We start from the raw sequence: 18,886 nt of genomic DNA on the forward strand, positions 1-18,886 counted from the left end.
CAAGATCAGGTCCTGTGCAATAGATCTGTGATTTACTTCCTAGAATTAGAGAAACACCTTTCGCCCACACCCAAAAAACAAAAAAAATAAACAGGGAGACACATAAGGTGGTGTCTGCCCTTATTGCCACCTGTACTGCCGCATTCATGTATTCAGACCAGAAACATTAGCAGGAGATGCCAGACAGTGGAGCTGCACTATTCTTTTGTCTGAGGTGGTCGTAGCTGAAGAGCCCCTTCAAGATTACCAAAAGAAAACACACACAAAGTCTTTGATACCAATTACGGGGCATAAAGACAGACAGTATGTATTACAGCAAACACACCTACATGTGTTAAATCAACATGCATTTTTACTGGTCTAAAAAAAGTCTCAGTTGACAATGTCATTTTACTCTTTGAACCCCTTTTACTCCCAACTCAAAACCTAATATGGAACTGCTTCTAAAATCTACCCTGATTTTCCAATTCAGGAAAAGAAACGTAGAGAAGCAGAAGTAGACGCCATTTATAGAGCCCACCTAACTAACCTCCATCAAACTGGAAGAACAGCAAGAAAACACTGTTTGATACTTGGTATTAAGCCAATACCACATTGGAGATATGAGAGACGTTATGTGCTCCGACAACCGTATCGTATGTACCTTCGATCTGATGCAGGAGACATAAGCCTGCAGGCACTGGATATAGAAAAATTATAAGTAAAGTCAGGCAGATGTAAAGTGATGCAACTAAGGAGAGAAGATACGTGGATGCACTAAAATTGATGCATCGATATCTAAAGAATGAAGATGCGATTGAAGTGACAGAGTAAACATATATGAGAATGAAAAGGAAATCATATACGCTAAGAAGATGAGTGACAAGAAATGTGATAGATGTATATACACAGAAAAGCAAGGTAGATGACAACATAGAAGCTTGCTAAAGTAGAAAATAGAACCCAAGTAAAGCAGCTATGTTGAGAAAATGGACATCAGCATCGTATAATAGTAAGCAAAAAGCCTTGAGAAGGGAAACCAAGGCTGCAGTGCTGACAGACACTGGAATACAGATTCGTGCAAGAACAAAAGGATATGTGTTGGACTCAGAATCAAGGATGCCGCAGCAAGAGCAACTACATGGCTCGAAAGGAGTCTACGAAGATAAGCCATGTACGTAGTACATATTTTTCTTAGATTAAGTAAAGGAGTGAATAAATGTGAGTGCCAAGTATTGTACAATTGAAGACGCGGAAAGCGTAAGCAGGATGGAGCAACCAGGTCTCCAGAGGCCAATAAGGTTTAAGCTGATTACCTGTAACTATTGTTCTCCAGCATGGATCTCGCATGGATTCACATGCTCATGAATATTCCCCGTCAGGCTGGGAATCCTCAGTAAAAGAAAAACCAGTTTCACTTTCACTTAAAAACTGCATTTCTGCACTAAACCAATCAATGTCCTCTGGGTCGTACAGCCCCCATCCAATGACAGTCCTCTCCCTAAGCCCCCACCTCTGGCAATATCTTTAGATTTTGTAAGCACGTAAAGTGGCAGTATGACCAAGAAGAGCTGCAGAGGGGCTGAGGGAGGTTTCGCATGTGAATCCATGCGAGACCCATGCTGGAGAACAATAGTTACAGGTAAGTAACTTAAATCTTCTCCAGCATGGGGTCTGGCATGGATTCACTTGCTCATGAATAACAAATAAACAGCAGTACAACATTTCACAACCACGAGAGGTGGCAAGGCTCAACAGAAACAATTCACTCTTATCACAAGTGAACAGCTTGCCTAGCACTGGGCTGACTCTCGACTCCTCCCTGAAATCCCTGTCGATGCAGTAGAACTTCTTGAAGGTGTGCGCAGACCTCCATGCTCAGCCCTTCAGATGTCCTGCAGGGGCACACCAGAAAGGAACGCCGTCTATGCAGCGATCGCTCTGGTGGAGTAGGCTCTTTGACGGCCGGTCAGCGGTCAGGTCGCCAACCAATGACAATGCGTGATGCAACCGGAGAGCCACCTTCAAATGGAACCCTTGGACAAGGCCTTCCCCTGGTTCACAGGAACAAAGTTCACCAACAGTTGTGAAGTCTTCCGAAAACTCTTTGTTAGCGGCACGTACAACTTCAGGGCACGAGCAAAGTTTCCACCAGCGACAAAGGTTTTGGGAAGTAAACAGGTAACACCAAAGGCTCGTTGAGGAGGAATTCCGACTGAACCTTCGGCACGAAAGAAGGGTGCGTATGCAGTACCACTCAAGATGTGTGGAAAGGCAGGTCTGGTTGTTTGCAGGATAGGGCCTGGATCTCACCTACACATCTGGCAGAGGTGATGGTCACAAGGAACGCAGTCTTCCATGAGAGAAACTTGAGTGGGGCCTGATGCATGGGCGCAAAGCGGGCCCCCATGAGCCTCGTCAAAACCACATTGAGTTCCCATGCCGGGACAGGAGCCTTCACCTTTCAGAAACTCCTCCATGAGTCTGTGGTACCAAAGCGACGACCTTCCTGGGGATCTGGCGTAGCAGGAGATAGCCATCAGATGCACCTTGATGAAGGCGTGCGCCAGACCAGCCTTTGCCAATGATAGCAAGTATGGGAGAATCTGTGGAGCTGTGATCCTCAGAGGGGTAATCCTCTGCGACCAGCACCACACAGCAAAACACTTCCACTTATGGCTGTAGCAGATAAAAGTCGACACCACCCTGGCCTTGGCGAGGGCCTCCCTGCAGTCTGCTGACAACTCATAACCTCCAAACTCTAAAGCTGCAGGGGCCAAGCCCTCAGGTTCAGCGATCCTGGGTCGTGATGAAGGATTGTGCCCCCCTCTCTGGTGAGAAGATCTAGAACCACCGGCAACTTGACTGTAGGCAACACGGACAGGCTGAGAAGGTCCAGATACCAAATCTGCCTCGGCCCCGCTGAGGCAATGAGTAACATCTTGCAGCAACACTGCCAGAGTATGTTGATGACTTGCAGCAGGAGCAGGAAGGAGGAAACTCGTACAGAAACAGCCCTTCTGATGGGAAGCAGAACGCTTTCCCCAAGCTCATCGGCTGGTGGAATATGCTGGCAAACTGGCACTTGGAGTTTGCCGCTGTGGCAAACAGATCATTCTTGGTTCTGCCCGATTTGGCAAACAGGTGGTCCACCTGATCTGGACGAAGCGCTCACTCGTGGCAGGAGCCTAGTTGCCTGCTGAGGGAGTCTGCGATGGTGTTCTTGATTCCCGCCAGGTGAAGAGGGACATCCCCTGTCCGACGGCTCAGTGAAACAAGTCCTGCGTCTACTTGGAATGCGCTGGGGATTGAGTGCCCCCCTGCTTTCTGATGTAGAACATGGTGGTGGTGGTGGTGGTGGTGGTGTCCGTGACGATCCTCACCACCTTGCCTTTCAGAGAAGGTAGGAAAGACTTGAGGGCCCAGAACACTGCCCGTAGCTCAGGATGTTGATATACAGATCTTTCTCCTCCGGCAGCCACACGCCTCTGGCATGCAGATGTCCAGTGTGCGCTCCCCAACCTTCTTGGGAGGCGTCCGTGGTGACCGTCTCCTGATATGGAGGTTTTGAAATCCTGTGCCTTGTGCGATGTTGGAGCAGATGCCCCATCACCTGTCAGAACTCTTTGCTGTGAGAGATTTTGTCTGTGTAGCTTCAGGACACCTGTATCCAACAGGCGTCCAGGAATTCCTATAGGGGTTGCATCTGCAACCTGCAGAGACTGACGAGGTAGATGCAGGATGACATCATGCCCAGTAATGACTTGTTGGCCTGCACCGTGGACGTCTTTACCGACGACAGCCGTTGCACCTTTCCTTGAATGGCTGATAGCCTCTCCTCCGAGGGCAGATCCATGCAAGACACTGTTGAGCCTGGCGCCTAGGAACAGCCCATTCTGCGATGTGTTAGGGACTTCGGGTAGTTGACGGAGAATCCCAGATCCGTCAATAGTCAGACCATCGTCTGTGTGTTCGCCAGCCAGCTTTCGGGAACGAGCGTGTATCAGCCTCGTCCAGGTACGGGTATGCGTGTATGCCCTGTAGACTTAGATGGGCCGCCACTGGTACCAGGCACTTCCTCAACACCCTTGGGACTGACTTCAAGCCGAATGGTAGGGCCCTGAACTGGTAGTGATGACCCTGCACCACAAAACTGACATTTCTAATGTTTCTTGTGAATGGGGCATGGAAGTAGACGTCCTCCAGGTCCAACAATATCACAAGTCTCCCTTTTCCAGTTGGGCAAGCACATGCTGCAACGGAATCATCCTGAATGTTTTGGACTTTTGTGCAGACATCGTAGGTCCAGGATGGGTCTCCAGACCACCGTCTTCTTTCTGACTAGAACGTATCTGGAATAGACTCCCGAGTCGGAGTCCTTAGGGAACAGGCTTTATCACCCTGTTTCGTAGCATGGCTCATACCTCTTCCAGAAGCTGAGGAATGTGCTGATCCTGATGGAGAACCAGAGGGATCCACAGACACCTGTGATGGAACTCCAAAGTGTGTCCTTGGGCGAAAGCATCCAGCGCCCATCTGTTGTTATTTCTCCACTCGCTGATGAAACTAGTCAGCCGGCCTCCCACTGAAGTGTACGAGTGGTGGCCCGACGACTTGGCGGGTTCAGGCTTGCTTATAGGAGCCAGAGTCCTGCCCTGCAGGCAACGCTGTCCTCTACTACCGTAAATCTGGGAGCAGCCTCTGTAGGCTTCTTGCGCCACCTCCCCTTCCTGGAATACAGCAAGGGCTTCCATTTTATCATCGGGAAGGAACTCCAGGATCGGTCCTAGCTTGTACCACAATTCCATCATACCTGGCCCGGATCGTCAGCGCGTTGGCTGCCTTGATTGTGGACACCAGGGTATAAATCGCTTTCTTCCGCATGGCGTCCCATCCTTTTCCCCTCATTGTCCGGAGGGACTGGAGATGACCATGACGGGTTAGCTGACCATTTCCTCACGGCTGCTGACACCACTGAGTCTGGCCATGTTTGCAACCTCAGGCACTTGGCCTTAATGCCAGTAGGACTGAGATTCTCCTCATCGGCACACCCGCTCCCTCCTTTCCTGCAGCTCTCTGCCCAGACTCTCTTCGCCCTCTTCCTGCGCCCACCTGCAAGATGAAAAACCTTGGGGTCATCTTCGACTCCACACTCTCCTCTCCTCATATCTCTGACATCTCTAAGAAGTCCCACTACTAACTGCACCTCCTCAGAGGTATTCTTCCTTTCCTCTCCTTCCCTCAGAAGCTCACTGTCTCCAGAGCTCTGGTCCTCTCTAGGCTGGACTATTGCAACAGCCTCTTTCTAAATCTGCCTGCTTCTACTCTCCGCCCTCTGCAACTCATCCAGAACAGGACTGCAAGACTTGTCCTTGGCCTCAAGCCCAGGGATCGTATCTCTCCAGGACTGAAATCTCTGCACTGGCTCCCAGTGGCTGCGAGGATGAAGTTCAAAACCCTCTGCATCGTCCACAAGACCCTCTGGGGCCTCAATACCTTCAACTCTCTCTTCCTAAATATCTTCCTTCTCGAGCTCTTCGCTCATCCGCCTCCAACTCCCTCAGGGTCAGTCGCTTCTCCAAGCAACGTGGTGGTGGTAGATCTTTCTTCGGCTGGTGCCTCCCTCTGGAACAGCCTCCCTGCCTCCTTTAAACTCGAGGAGAACCATCTCCGGTTCCGGAAGCACCTCAAAACCTCTTTGCTACTACTTCTTTGCCTCCTGGCTGTAACTGGAGCTGCACTGGCTTCCGGGACGCCGTCTGATCTCAGGCCCATGTCCATCCTCTGCCAGCGTCACACACCTGCACTACCCGACTGGCAATCCCTGCACTTGGGGGACTGTTCTGTATCCCCACAGTCCCCTACCAGCCCTTGACACCTGCTGTGTTACCTGATGTCTGCCCTTACCATGACACCTGTTGGCCGCACTTACCTTTGCACTTGCTGGCCGTTACTTGCTCGTTAACTATTCCCATTTGCTGCACTGACCCTTGCCCCCCTCCAACACACTTGCGCGATCTGAATGATACCTAGCCTAGTAGGATTGTTGTCTGCCCTCCCTCTGTTCCCCTCCCTCGCCGTGTCGCCCTTGAAGCACTTGTGTATAGAGGCACATCATAAATGCCATATCATATATCATAAATAGGCTTCTCGCAACGAGTCTCCCAACCCACCCATAACAAAAGGCAGACTACTAGACTGGATCATTGACTGCGATATGAATATCCTCGCTAACCAGCCTTGTGCATGGTCAGACCATCACTTCATCCTCTGCAAAATACAGGACACCAATCAATCCAACCTGGATAAACCAGTGGCTCCTCCCAGACTCTCCAGAAAAATGCACAATGTTACAGCAAAAAATATACTCCTGTTACTCCAACCAATCATCAATTCTTCCACTGCCAATGACGACCCAACCTTAGTTGTTGATCTGTACAACGCAACAATACTCAACGCCATCAACAAAATCACCCCCCAAAAAATTTGAAAAGCTAAACCTCTCTCACACTTGAACACTTGGTTTACCCCTCGCCTTAGGACCCTGCGCAAGGATAAAAGGGCAGTGGAAACCGTCTGGCAAAACCTCCCTCCAGCAACAAACAAAAATAACTTTACAACAGCTTCGGCCACCTATAAAACAGTAATCTTCCAAGCCAAATGTGAATCCTATAACAGAATTACCAATACCAAATCCAACACAGAATTATTCAGCATACTTAGGAATCCCTGACCGGTCCACCGGTCTTCTGCACCAAAGATAGCACTTGGTGCACTTATATTCAAAAAGCCCTCTCAGACAAAATTGAACTCCTTCAAACTAAAATAGAGAGAACAAAAAACCCAGTTTAGCTATCATGAGATTCAATCACCTCTACCGGACCAACACAACCTGTTTAAATTCTCCCCCTTCACAACTAAGGATGTTGAGGACATAATTATGAGTCTAAAACCCTCCAGATGTCTGGGAGATGTTTTCCCAGCAACAATCATAAAATAGACTGCAAAGGAATTGGCCCCCTTTGCCACATCCTTAATAAACTCGTCCTTTTCAACCAATACAGTTCCTACTAACCAAAAAGACCATGGGTACTGCCTTTCAAAGAAACCTACCCTTGACCCAAATACCCCAGCAAACTACAGACCTATCACCACTGTTCCGTTCCTCTTAAAAATTCTGGATAGGGCTCCTTACCTGCAGATTCAGCAACACTTGGAAAATAAAAACTTACTTGGGCTCCGCCAATCCAGTTTCCGACCCAGACATGGCACGGAAACAGCTCTGATAGATCTAGTAACACAATTAAAGACTATAAAACAAAGGTAACCTAGCCCTTTTGGTTTTACTAGACATATCAGCAGCCTTCAACCTAGTGGATCTAAAAACACTTTGCACCCACCTCTCATCTGCAGCTCACTTCTCGGACGATGTCACCTCGTGGATTCAGTCCTTCCTCAAAAACAGAACTAGAGTGCGTGTTCCTACAGCATCAGCCACTCCTGTACCAGTCACCTGCGGGGTCCCCAAGGGCTCATGCGTTTCCCCAAAGCTCTACAACATATTTACTAAGCCAATATTCGACGATCTAGAAAATGTGGGTGCCTCCTACACAAATTATGCAGATGACACTCAAATCCTGATCCCCATCACTGGTGACTCCAAACGCCTAAATAACATCTACTTAATTATTCAAGCATGGATGGCCAAACATGGACTCTGTCTCAATGACAAGACAGAGTTGCTCCTGGTTGGAACCCAGACTAGACTCAAATTGGACACCTAATTCAACGCCTTTAACATTGACGGTAACAACATTAAGGTCTCCAGAGATGTAAAAACTCTAGGTATCTACATTGACTCCTCCCTCACACTAATCGAGACAAATCTCTGCAACTGTCTCAATGACAGCTTATACCTGCAAGCTTATCAATGCTTACAGACCATTCTTGACAACTAACAATTGCATTACGCTAGCCAGGGCACTAGTGCTATCCAAGTTAGACTACTGTAACGCTGGAAACGGTCAGAAACCAACTTCCTGAGAGCACGGCACATCTCAGAACTGACACGTAGTGTACACTGGCTATCCATCAATGAAAGAATCGGATTTAAAACACCATCACTCACTTTCAAAATGTATAAACAACGTAGCACCCAAGTACCTCTGCGACAAATTCAAACGCAATGCTTCAGATCGACCAACCAGATCCACCCAATCTAACTGCCTCACTGTCCCCAGGTTTAAGCTCCAAAGGGCAGAGGTAGCAGTTTTCTGGTTTTAGCAGCCAAAATGTTGAACTCTTTGCCTACTTTCATTAGCTGAGCCATCCTACAAATTCAGAAAATGCAAAAACGTGGCTCATTCAGAATGAAAGTTAACATCCAATCACTAACTATGCACATATGACTATTGTCACCAATGGTTCAATGTAACTGTACATTTTCTTTGTATATTCTCCCTGCATAGACTAATTATACTCTCTAAATAATCTTGCTCAATGCAACTAATGACCTATTGTAACTGTAAATACTCTCGAAAGTGAAGTGTTAACTTGTTTTTGATATGTAAATACACTGCTTGCAACTGTAAGAAGTGTGCTCAGATGCCTCAGGGATTAATTTGCGCTATATAAATAAAATACAATGCAATAGAGGCGGGTTTAAGGCATGCCTACCAGATAGGAGGAATCCAATTAATGTTCATACAAACTATATGTATACATTTCCCCTAAATAATCCCTCCACCCAGTCAGTTTTTACTGTTAGCCACGTAGGATAACATCATAGCTGATGTATGTTGCGGTATAAAATCTTTTGCAGAACCAAAATGCATTGAGTATGTGTGTGTGTGTGCTGCAATCTGTTTGCTCACCAGGTTTCCCTACTTTATTGAACAGATTATAAAGTAGTATTTTGCATCTTCCTTGAGTCTGGCCCATTATTTGGGCCGTAGATCATTTATTGTGGTAATCCCATTTGGCGCTTGGAACGCTCCAGGTGCTCTTGTACACAAACCAAGATAGGAACAACCAGCTAGGTGGCAACAAATCAAAAGGAAACAATTCAATTTTAATAGGTTATTAATGTGGAATTACATTTTGATTTATTAAGCAATGAACTATACTGTGCATGGTAAACAGGATTCAAAATTCAATACATACCTGAGGTTTTAGAAACTGTTCTTAAACTGTCAAAATCTGAAAAATCATCCTTGAGGGTACCATTCAAATTACTGAAGAGGTCAAAAGAGGCATTTCCTGCGTTTAGAAGAAAACAAACATCACTGTCACAATAAAAACTGGTCAGGCGTATGGCACTATTTACAAAGTTTTTGTTCCATTTTTGTAATGAAATTAAATCATGGGACATTTTGACTATGTTGAAAGCCACACAAAGCCTAATCAAAAGGTGAGTGCTAAGACTCCCATTAAATAGAGATCAAAGTGGTCATGACCGTTTCGCAGAGCATAAGAAAAATGTGTTCCTCTCTGTGGGGATCAATTGATCCTCGTCCATATGTCAATTTCCAAAAGAGAAAACTGTATGGTCACCTGTCAATTTTACTGTAAAGATTACAGCTAGCTTGCATTGGTATAAATGAGTACAAGGATCTGCCACAGACACAGCACAGCTGTTACATGGAAGAAAAGCAACATGCAACATACTTCAAAGATATCTTCCATGGCTAGAAAATATAGACAAATATGCTTTGCACAATCTGAGAACAAAAAAAATTAAATGCAATGTACGACAAATTGTTAATGTTAAGTGATGGAGGTACAGTGCTGTGGTGTGAATAAACTGAATAATGACAGGGAAGGCAATTAAGACAGGACATCCAATGAATATTGAAATCAGGTTCCCACTTTACCTTCACAGCAAAGTTTGAGGGTCTTTGTCAGATTGTGAAAAAAGGATTTGGGGTTCAAGGACTAGTGTTCCAAACTGTTTGCCTATTATGTAGATTTGATTTTCTAGTCCGTGCCTGTGTCATTGCTAGATCATTAGCTCCCGGATACATTGCAACTCTCCTCCCACTGAGGTTTTATAGATTTACATGCCTAAATTCACTTTTTAAGTGCAAATACCATGTACAAATAATTAAGATATATATATATATATTCAAAACATTATGTTTATAGCCCTACCTGAAGGCTTTTTTTCATTAAGGCCAGTGGCAGTGGTTCCTCCAACCTGCTTCAGCACTGCCAAACTCAGATCAGATTATATTCCCAACATTCTCCTCACAGTCAAAGGGTGAAACAAAAATATAGTCAACCCCCAGGAGCCTTCGAGGGCTGCATGTGAATGTGTAGAAGATAACAATAACGGGAAACAAGGTTTACAAATGGATAACTATTTTACCATCATTGAATCGTTTATTTATTCGTATGTTTATGTAAATAGTGAGCATTATGAAGAAGCAGTTCCAGAGAAGGTCTTCAATGGAATACATTTTCAGGACCGCTTGCTCTACGTCAGTTTCAAGTATTACATCTTTATGCAATCACAGTACCAAAGTAGGCTTCCGCTAGTGCCTGTGGGGGAGCACCATACCCCAAACCATAATGTAATCCTATCTTAAAATGTTGACAAAACAAGTTAGGATAGTAAACAAAAAATACTACTGAATAGAAGTACTTTCTCCTAAAATATTCTAGGGGGAGACTATTTACTTTTCTACCTCCAGTCCTAGAAATTCTGGATGCTTTTTGTGTTAGAGCCCTTTTGAAAGGTGCCATTAACCCCGCAAGGAGGAACTTTGAAAGGGACATCCATGTGTCGGCTTTGAAGATGTCTTTCAGCTGAGTGGTCGTCAGCTGTCACACTTTTTCTTCTTACTAAATTGCCCATCACAAACAACCAATCACCTACACGCATGAGCATAGCAAAAAGTTATACATCTACCCAGATGTTTTTGTGATCACAGCCTTGGAGACTGTATGCCATTTTTACATTGTGCAATACTCTGCTGTTGCGTTTGCTTAAAGATTGGTTCATTCAAGATAACAACTTAAGGCTCCCCCTTACGCCCTGATTCAAGAGGAAATCCGAAAGCACCTTGGGAATGAATCTTGGTTGAGTGCATGATCAAACATTTTCCACCTGGAACCGATATATATGTCTCTGCCACTGAGAAGGCCTTGATCTCACTGACCCTCTGTGCCAAAAAAATTGTTATCAAGAAAGAGGTTTTACATCAGATACTTAAATTGTGCTAGATCCACTCGTTAGAATGTGGCCATCATTACTCTTGCAAAACTGTTTATTTTCAACTGGGTACAGGGACAAAAGCAGTGGGCATGTGTGCAACAGACTGTAGAGATATTCCTTTACAAGTGGGATGGTCCTTTGCTTCTTGACATAAGTGCAGGTTGTGATGCGAGGGACATGTGCTTCAAAATGGTGAAGGTAGGTGTCCCTAATCCATCAAGTGGAGTTGACCCCATTTGCATCCTTCTGCAGCAAAGCCATTTCAGCTTCCCCAGCAAGGGCAGAAACAGAGGAAATGGAGTTCAGGCATTCCTCCTAAATGAAAAGGTCTCATGCCCCACCCACATTTGGTCCCTTCTGGGGGAACATGGAAGTCAAGGCTTATTATTTGGCAGTTTGCATTTGCAAACAGATCCAGATTGGATACTCCACAGACGAGAAACAAGAATTTAAAGTTATTTTGTTCAAATACCCATTTCTGTTGTCATCTCACAGAGTTGATCCACCTGAATGTAATTTATGTTCACCTAGGGTTCCACTGTCACTACTAATTTGCATTTGACCAGCAGGTACAATCTAATAGGCTTCACTGAGTCTCAGATCTCCCCAAAAGGTCCTCCAGCCCTCCAAGGATGTGTTGTACTTGACCGATGTACAAACACAGTTGTTCTAACTGTATTCCTTTTGTTGGATTACTCTAGACATTTTTTTTTTTTTTTAACCCTAATGGGATAGAGGTGGTGTGTCGGTATCCTCATAGTCGATCTTTGGGCATTATGGTAGTTATAATCTGAAAATATACAGCTAAAAGATAGCACTGTCACAGGAGAGGTGGGCCTTCCTCTTCTGCTATGCTGTGGAAAAGAGATGGCAGAAAAAGCCACAGTAGAGATTATAATTATGATAACAGTATAAACTGGATTATGAAATTGAGACCCAGAAACAATAAGCAGGGTCTTTATTCCTCATATGGACAGCAATCCTAAAACAAATTTCGAAGAGGACCTACCAGAGATTTTTGTTTACAAATCTCCCAGATTGCATGGTAGAACATGTACCAGTTATAACTGCTGGTAACACCTGATGTCATGTTTTCAGATCGTGGAAATTTGGCTCAGTCATGGATTGCCCCTGTATGGTGATTCAGGAGCAGTAAAAGAAAGATGCTTGTAGGCCACAACATCTCCCCTGCCCCCTTCCAGGGTGGGATTCTATTTGGCAAGGTGTTGGAATCCAAGGTGTATAGAGGTATAAAAATGGACGGACTGTCAGCCCCTCACTTTCCTAAAACCTTGATGAGTTTGCCATCCATTTCAAGAAATCCACACTTGTTCCCACACAGAGACTACCCTTCCTGGGCATCAAATTGGACTACAGTTTAGCTGTAATTTTTCCAACTCCAGAGTTGATCGCAGACATTTGCCTAACAGTCTTATTTTTGGAGCAGACCGTAAAACCTTGGCCAGAGGGTTCCAGAGGCTAGGTTTAATGACGGCTTACATCCTTTGTGTGCCGTGAGGTAGCCAAAGATGAGACTTTAGCTTCACCACTCAGAAACTTGGAATCAGTCTCCAGAGGCAAGCAGTTGGACTGAGTCCTAATTGCAGGAAGGTTATCGGAGAACCTGGAGTAATGGACTAATCTAGTCAGCAGAGGCAAGGCGTTGGCTTTCATGAATTTCGCCACTCTAGGAACGTTGAAGGTACATGGCCAGTGTTCAGCACGAGCCAGTACACATCATATCAATGTCTTGGTATCCCAGGCAGTTTAAAACGCTCAAAGATCATTAATTCCAGTAACTTGGGTCAAGGCTGTGCCAATATAAATAGACAGCTCAAACTAGGTTTAACATAGAAATAGGGGCACAAAGTCTCCCCACTCCTCACTTGGCAGTCTTTTTTTTAATCAAAGATTTTATTGATTTGAAAATTAAAACATTACACTTATCTCTCTGCAATACAGGGTAGGGACGTGGGAAGGGGGGGAGAGTTAGGAACAGCAGGGGGGCGGTGGGGAGACTGGAAGGGAGAGAACATATGCAACATCAACATTTCCAGGTGAGGGTGATGGGATGGGGGGAGAGAAACAATCAAGAAACAAAAAACATTCAGAAACTCAACTTCCGGGACCACGGTCCGACAGACTGTCAACTCAACATCGGATGACCTCATGGCATAGTCTATTCATGGCAGATTCGTTACCCCCACTTTCCCGGGGCGTCTCTTGGTCTCAGAGGCTGCGGAGCCACCCTTGTCCATTAGCTAGCCTCTTCCCATCTTCTCCATATTTTGTCCGCTTTTTGCAGGCAACCCTTCGCTGCGTACACTCTATGTTCCATTATAGCGCATATGTCCACATCTGTGACCCACTGGTCATAGCTTGGCGTACGTTCCGAGCCCTGAAGTTGCACAATGTTCCGCCTGAGAACCGCCATCGCAGTCGACCAGAGCAATTTCTCATAACGGGAAAGGTCAGTTTCACTGGAGATCCCCAGGTGAAGGAGTTTTGGGCATCTCTATCGTTTTACCCATAACGCTAGACAGTTTATCACAGCATTTCTGCCAGAGCTGCTGTATCTTACTACATTCCCACAGAAAATGGAAAAAGGTACCTTCTCGTTTGCAGCGTAGGCATCGTGCATCCGAGGATTTGCCCCAGCGGAAGAGGGCCACTCTCGGGTAGTAGGTGCGGTGCAGGAGCTTCAGTTGGACCAGTCTTAGCCTTGAGGAAATGTTCATTTCTCGTGGGTACATCAGGGCCTCCACCCAGTACTCTGGTTGAAGTGGACCCACATCTCGTTCCCACTTGTCTTCAAACTGGTTAGTTCCGGCGTTGCAAAGGATGTTATCACATTGTACATGGTAGAGGTGACCTTCCGGTCGACCCGGTCCAGAACTATGTTTCGCTCTTATGGGGAGCTTTCCGGCATGTCTTGTGTTATGTGTCGATGGCTCGTCCAAGCATGTTTCAGCTGCATGTAGTGGTACCTTTCTGTGGCTGGGAGGGAGAACTTCACCCGTAATGTCTCGAATGGTACCAGGTTGTCCTCGTGAACCACATCTCCTATGTTGGCGATTCCTCGCTGGACCCATTCAGGCCATCTGGGCAATTTTCGTATTTCGGGAAGGTTGCAGTTGTTCCATAGGGGTTGCGCCAGCGTTAATTTCCCGCCCCATCCTAAGTACCGATGTGCTTCCTTCCATATTCTCACTATATGCGTTACCATATCTGTTTTTGGTGTGCGGTTCAGGCCTCCATTCAGGTGCTCTAGAGGCGTGGTCGTGGCATTACAGATAAGACCTTTGATGTGTGGGAGGCTTCCGTCCCCATGGAGCATATCCTTTACTACCGCCATCTGGCTGGCCCAGTAATAGGACTGCATCCTGGGCAGTCCAATCCCTCCTTTCCAGATAGACCTTTGGACCGTGGCAAGAGCAATTTGTGGGTGTCCTCCCCATAGCAATTTCCAACGGATGCAATCGATTTTGTGGAATTCTCGCTGGTGGGTGTATAATGGAGCATTTTGCAGGATATACAAGAATTTAGGAAGGGCTATCATTTTGAACAGGGCCACTCTGCCCATCAGCGTTAGTGGCAAGGAGATCCAATGGCGAGAATCCTCTGCAAATCTTGTTACAAGGGGGGAGAAGTTCAGGGCTGTGTATTCAGTAAGATGCTTTGTGATACATATCCCCAGATACTTGAACTGTTCCTTCTCAATCTGGTAAGAGCCAGCCGCTAGGTTTGCCATCGAGGTGTCTCCTAAAGGGAAGAGGATGGATTTGGACCAGTTCACACGTAATCCGCTGAATGCCTCATATTGCTCTAACAGGTGCATGACTCTGGGGCAGGAGTTGCTCGGGTCCTTCAGATATATGAGAAGGTCATCCGCATAGAGGGATATTCTGTCTTCCCAGGTCTCAGACCATCGGAAGCCTTCCCAGGTTGGCGCGTTTCGCAGGAGGATTGCCAGTGGTTCGATAGCGATTGCAAAAATCATGGCCGACAATGGGCAGCCCTGTCTCGTGCCCCTCCCCAGATTGAAGAGGTCCGAACGCCAGCCATTTACTCTGGTCCTAGCCACCAGGGATTCATACAACAGGCACACCCACTTCATGAAGTTCTCATCGAAGCCCATGCGGTGCATTATGGTCCAGATGGCCTCCCATCTCACCGAATCAAAGGCCTTTTCAAAGTCAATTGCTAGTAGGGCTAGTGGGCCCCGTATGCTGTTGGCCCTTTCCAAGGCTGAATATAGCCTGTGGAGGTTAATGCGAGTTGATCTCTGAGGCATGAAGCCGCACTGGTCCGGTTGTATCAGGGTGGGAATAACCTCACCTGGCAGTCTTGATCTGGGAGTGGACCATTGGCTAGGAAATAGCCCACAAAGCAGTCCACCTTTGGGGGGGGGGTTATCAATACAGGTGCCAACCATGTAAGCAGACTGATGCATTGGGATCAACCAGACGGGCCACAGTTTGAGCTGTCACCACTAGGGCCAGCCATCAGTTGCTCTGTCAACAATCGCAACCGAAAGTATCCTCTCTTCGCCTCCTGCAAACTTGGTCGATGGAAGGATTTTGGATTGGCAATAAATGTTGCTTCACGCCTTCCCTATGGTTCTGATCTTCAAGGTTTTGGCAACGCTTGTGGAGACCAGGAATGCCACACTCCTAATGGTAGCCCCGTTCCGACTAGTCCGGTTCTGGTTTTCGGAACCCATGAGGCTGTGTTTGGACAGTCCCATTCAATTGCTGACCGGTCACAATTTCCTTCCCCCAGGGAATGAGTCTCCATATCCCTCGATTGTTTAACTTAGTGGCCTAGCTCCTGAAAAACAAACATTTGGTAATCTAGGCATCTCACCACCAGATAATATAAATCATTTTTCAAGCGGCTATGAAGCAGTCCACACGCTTAGCAGCACTAGAGATTCTGCAACTGGACAAAATCAACCATATTTTGGCTCAGTGAATGATGTGCTGTTCTTTGTTTCCTATTGGGCAGCTTCCCCCATCTTTGTGGAATTCTGCCGCTCTTCACTGGCAGCCATTGGTGCTTACCGTAACTCGCATATATTATTCCCCACCGCCAATTCAGTGGTAAGACTACTTTTGGATGGCTTATTTAGGTGGCATCCTCCTGTTAAACTGCTGCATCTCAGTTAGGACCAGAATAATGTGTTATCGGCTCTGGCGCATAAAGCTTTTCAAACCTATGGCATCTGCAGACATGAAACTAATCTCTTGGAAAGTGGCCTTGGTGGTCCTGACTTCAGCCTTACATGTTTTTTCATATGGAGAAGGTAGTCTTATGGACACATAATGCCTCCCTCAGGTATGAACTAAGAGGTAGTGCTTCCCACCTTCCTTCCAAATCTCCAATTACCAGCAGAATCCACCATCAAATGCCTGGATGTCACTTTTGGCAGCAGGAATCCTGGACAGGTGGCTGGCTTCTGGAATTGATCACTGCTCTACACTTCAGCAGTGCACCCCCCCCCCCAAAAGATATACATGCCCATTTGGTCCAGGCAAAATGCCACAGCTGTGGCTTTTCAGCGCAAGATCCCTTGGGAGGCGATTATCAAGGCAGCTGCATGCTACACTCCTTCAGCAAGCACTCCAGACTGAAAGTGGATGCTCTATTTGGACAGGCTGCCTGTAGAATCGGTATACACCAAATTGTTTGTTTACAATTGTTCGAATGAACAATTAACCGATTTCAAAGGGTCACAATTGACCTTTTCACAATTGATATAGATATATAAATATAGATAGGATACATTACTCACCGTAATCATATTTCTGATGCTTGTATCTGCTTAGATTCACATGCTGTGCATAGGCCGACATCTAGTGGAAGCTGCGGAGGATTAGTTTGTTTTTCGAAAGTCGAAAATGGGCGTCGACATAGGGCATGCCAGTAATACTAGTGTGACGTCCACTGTACCCATGATCCCTCACGCGTGTAGGATCCTCAGATTGTATTTTTCTGACATGAGGTAGCATGAGGAGTAGCATGAGTACAGATTATCCAAGCAGATAGATAAGACTACAAGCATCCATGCGCCTTCTCTTAGAGGGGAGGAAGGGCGGGCGCATGTGAATCTAAGCAGATACAAGCATCAGAAATACGATTACGGCAAGTAATTTATCCCTTCTGGGGCTTGTGGAATCTGCTTAGATCACATGCTGTGCATAGATTAGCGAGCAGTGTTAGAAGGAGGTGGGATGTGACAAGGGTCATGAGCAAACAGATGTCTTAGAACCGCTTGTCCCACTTGAGTATCTGTCTTGGAATGAGTGTCAATGAAGTAGTGCTGAGTAAAAGTGTGAATAGAGCTCCAAGTAGCTGCTTTGCAAATGGTGTCAAGGGGTACATTTGCAATGAAAGCCAGAGTGGCCCCAGTGCCTCAAGTAGAGTGGGCTCTTGGCGTAAAAGGCAGAGTCTTTCCAGAAAGGGAGTAACACAGCTGGATACAGCTGACTATCCACTTTGAGATGGCGCCCTTAGAGACGGGATCTCCTTCTCTGCATGTAGCTACGGAGACAGTGTTTTTCTTAGCGGCCTGGTCTTGTCTACATAGAAGAGGACTGCTCTTCACACATCTAGAGTGTGTAGTTTCACCTCAGCAGAGCTTTTGGGTTCTTGGAAGAAGGCCGGAAGCTCAATGGACTAGTTAACGTGGAATTTAGAAATGAACTTAGGTGAGAACCTAGGGTGTGTTCGTAGAACCAGTTTATCCTTATGAACAGTAAAGATAGTATCCTGCACTGAGAGCCTGAATTTCACTGACCCTACTTATGGATGTAATGGCTACTAAGAAGGCAGTTTTATAGGTCAGGTGTTTGAGACTGGCTTTGTGCATGGGTTCAAAGGGTGGGCCCATGAGTTTAGCAAGCACCACATTAAGGTCCCAACCTGGTGGTGGGTTTGAAATAGGAGGGTGGAGTCTCTTTACCACTTCCATGAAGGCTTTAACCACTGGTACTTTCCACCACGGCACCTTGCTATGGGAGGTGGTGTAGGCTGATATCACTGCCAGGTGAACCTTGAGTGAATTAAATACCAACCCTGCGTCCAGCAGGTGGAGCATGTAGGTGACAATATTGGAAGGAGTGCAATCAACCGGGTTGATTTGTTTATTCTGGCAGCAGATAACTAATCTTTTCCATTTATCAAAATAACAGTGCCTTGTGTTTGGTTTCCTAGATTCATTTAGGATATCCATGCATCTCTGTGGTAGGTTAAGATGTCCAAACTATGACTTCAGGAACCATGCTGCCAAGTTCATTGAGCTGGGTTGCGGATGCACTGTTTGACCTTGGTGCTGGGATAGTAGGTTGTGCCAGCACGGGAGTCTGATGGGTTCGCACGCTGCTAGTCTGCGCAGGTGTGGGAACCACGGTTGTCTCGCCCACATGGGAGCAACTAGGATGAGCGTCATTGATTCCCTGTGCATCTTGTTCATCACTTTCCTCATGAGAGGAGTTGGTGGAAAAGCATAGGCAAACATCCCAGACCAGTTCATCCACAGGGCGTTCCCCTTGGAGTCTGGCTGTGGGAACCTGGATGTGAATCCTGGGCATTGTCTGTTTTCGCTTGTGGCAAATAGGTCTATAGTGGGGAAACCCCACTGTGAGAAGAGATCTTCTACGATTTCTCTGTGCAGACATCATTCGTGTTCTT

General features: G+C 46.3%; 1 protein-coding gene across 3 annotated transcripts in view; it reads right to left on the minus strand.

Moving 5' to 3' along the window:
- The window catches only part of EPN2 (epsin 2), a 592,428-nt gene that overhangs the window by 119,694 nt on the left and 453,848 nt on the right, over positions 1–18,886 (minus strand). For all 3 annotated transcript variants that reach the window (XM_069645677.1, XM_069645678.1, XM_069645675.1), the window contains exon 8: positions 9,142–9,237. In XM_069645677.1, coding sequence (XP_069501778.1) covers positions 9,142–9,237 — 96 coding nt within the window. The remainder of the gene's footprint in view (positions 1–9,141; positions 9,238–18,886) is intronic.

The sequence above is a fragment of the Ambystoma mexicanum genome, chromosome 2p (genome assembly GCF_040938575.1).
Source record: "Ambystoma mexicanum isolate Mex_15411 chromosome 2p, UKY_AmexF1_1, whole genome shotgun sequence".
Lineage (NCBI taxonomy): Eukaryota > Metazoa > Chordata > Amphibia > Caudata > Ambystomatidae > Ambystoma > Ambystoma mexicanum.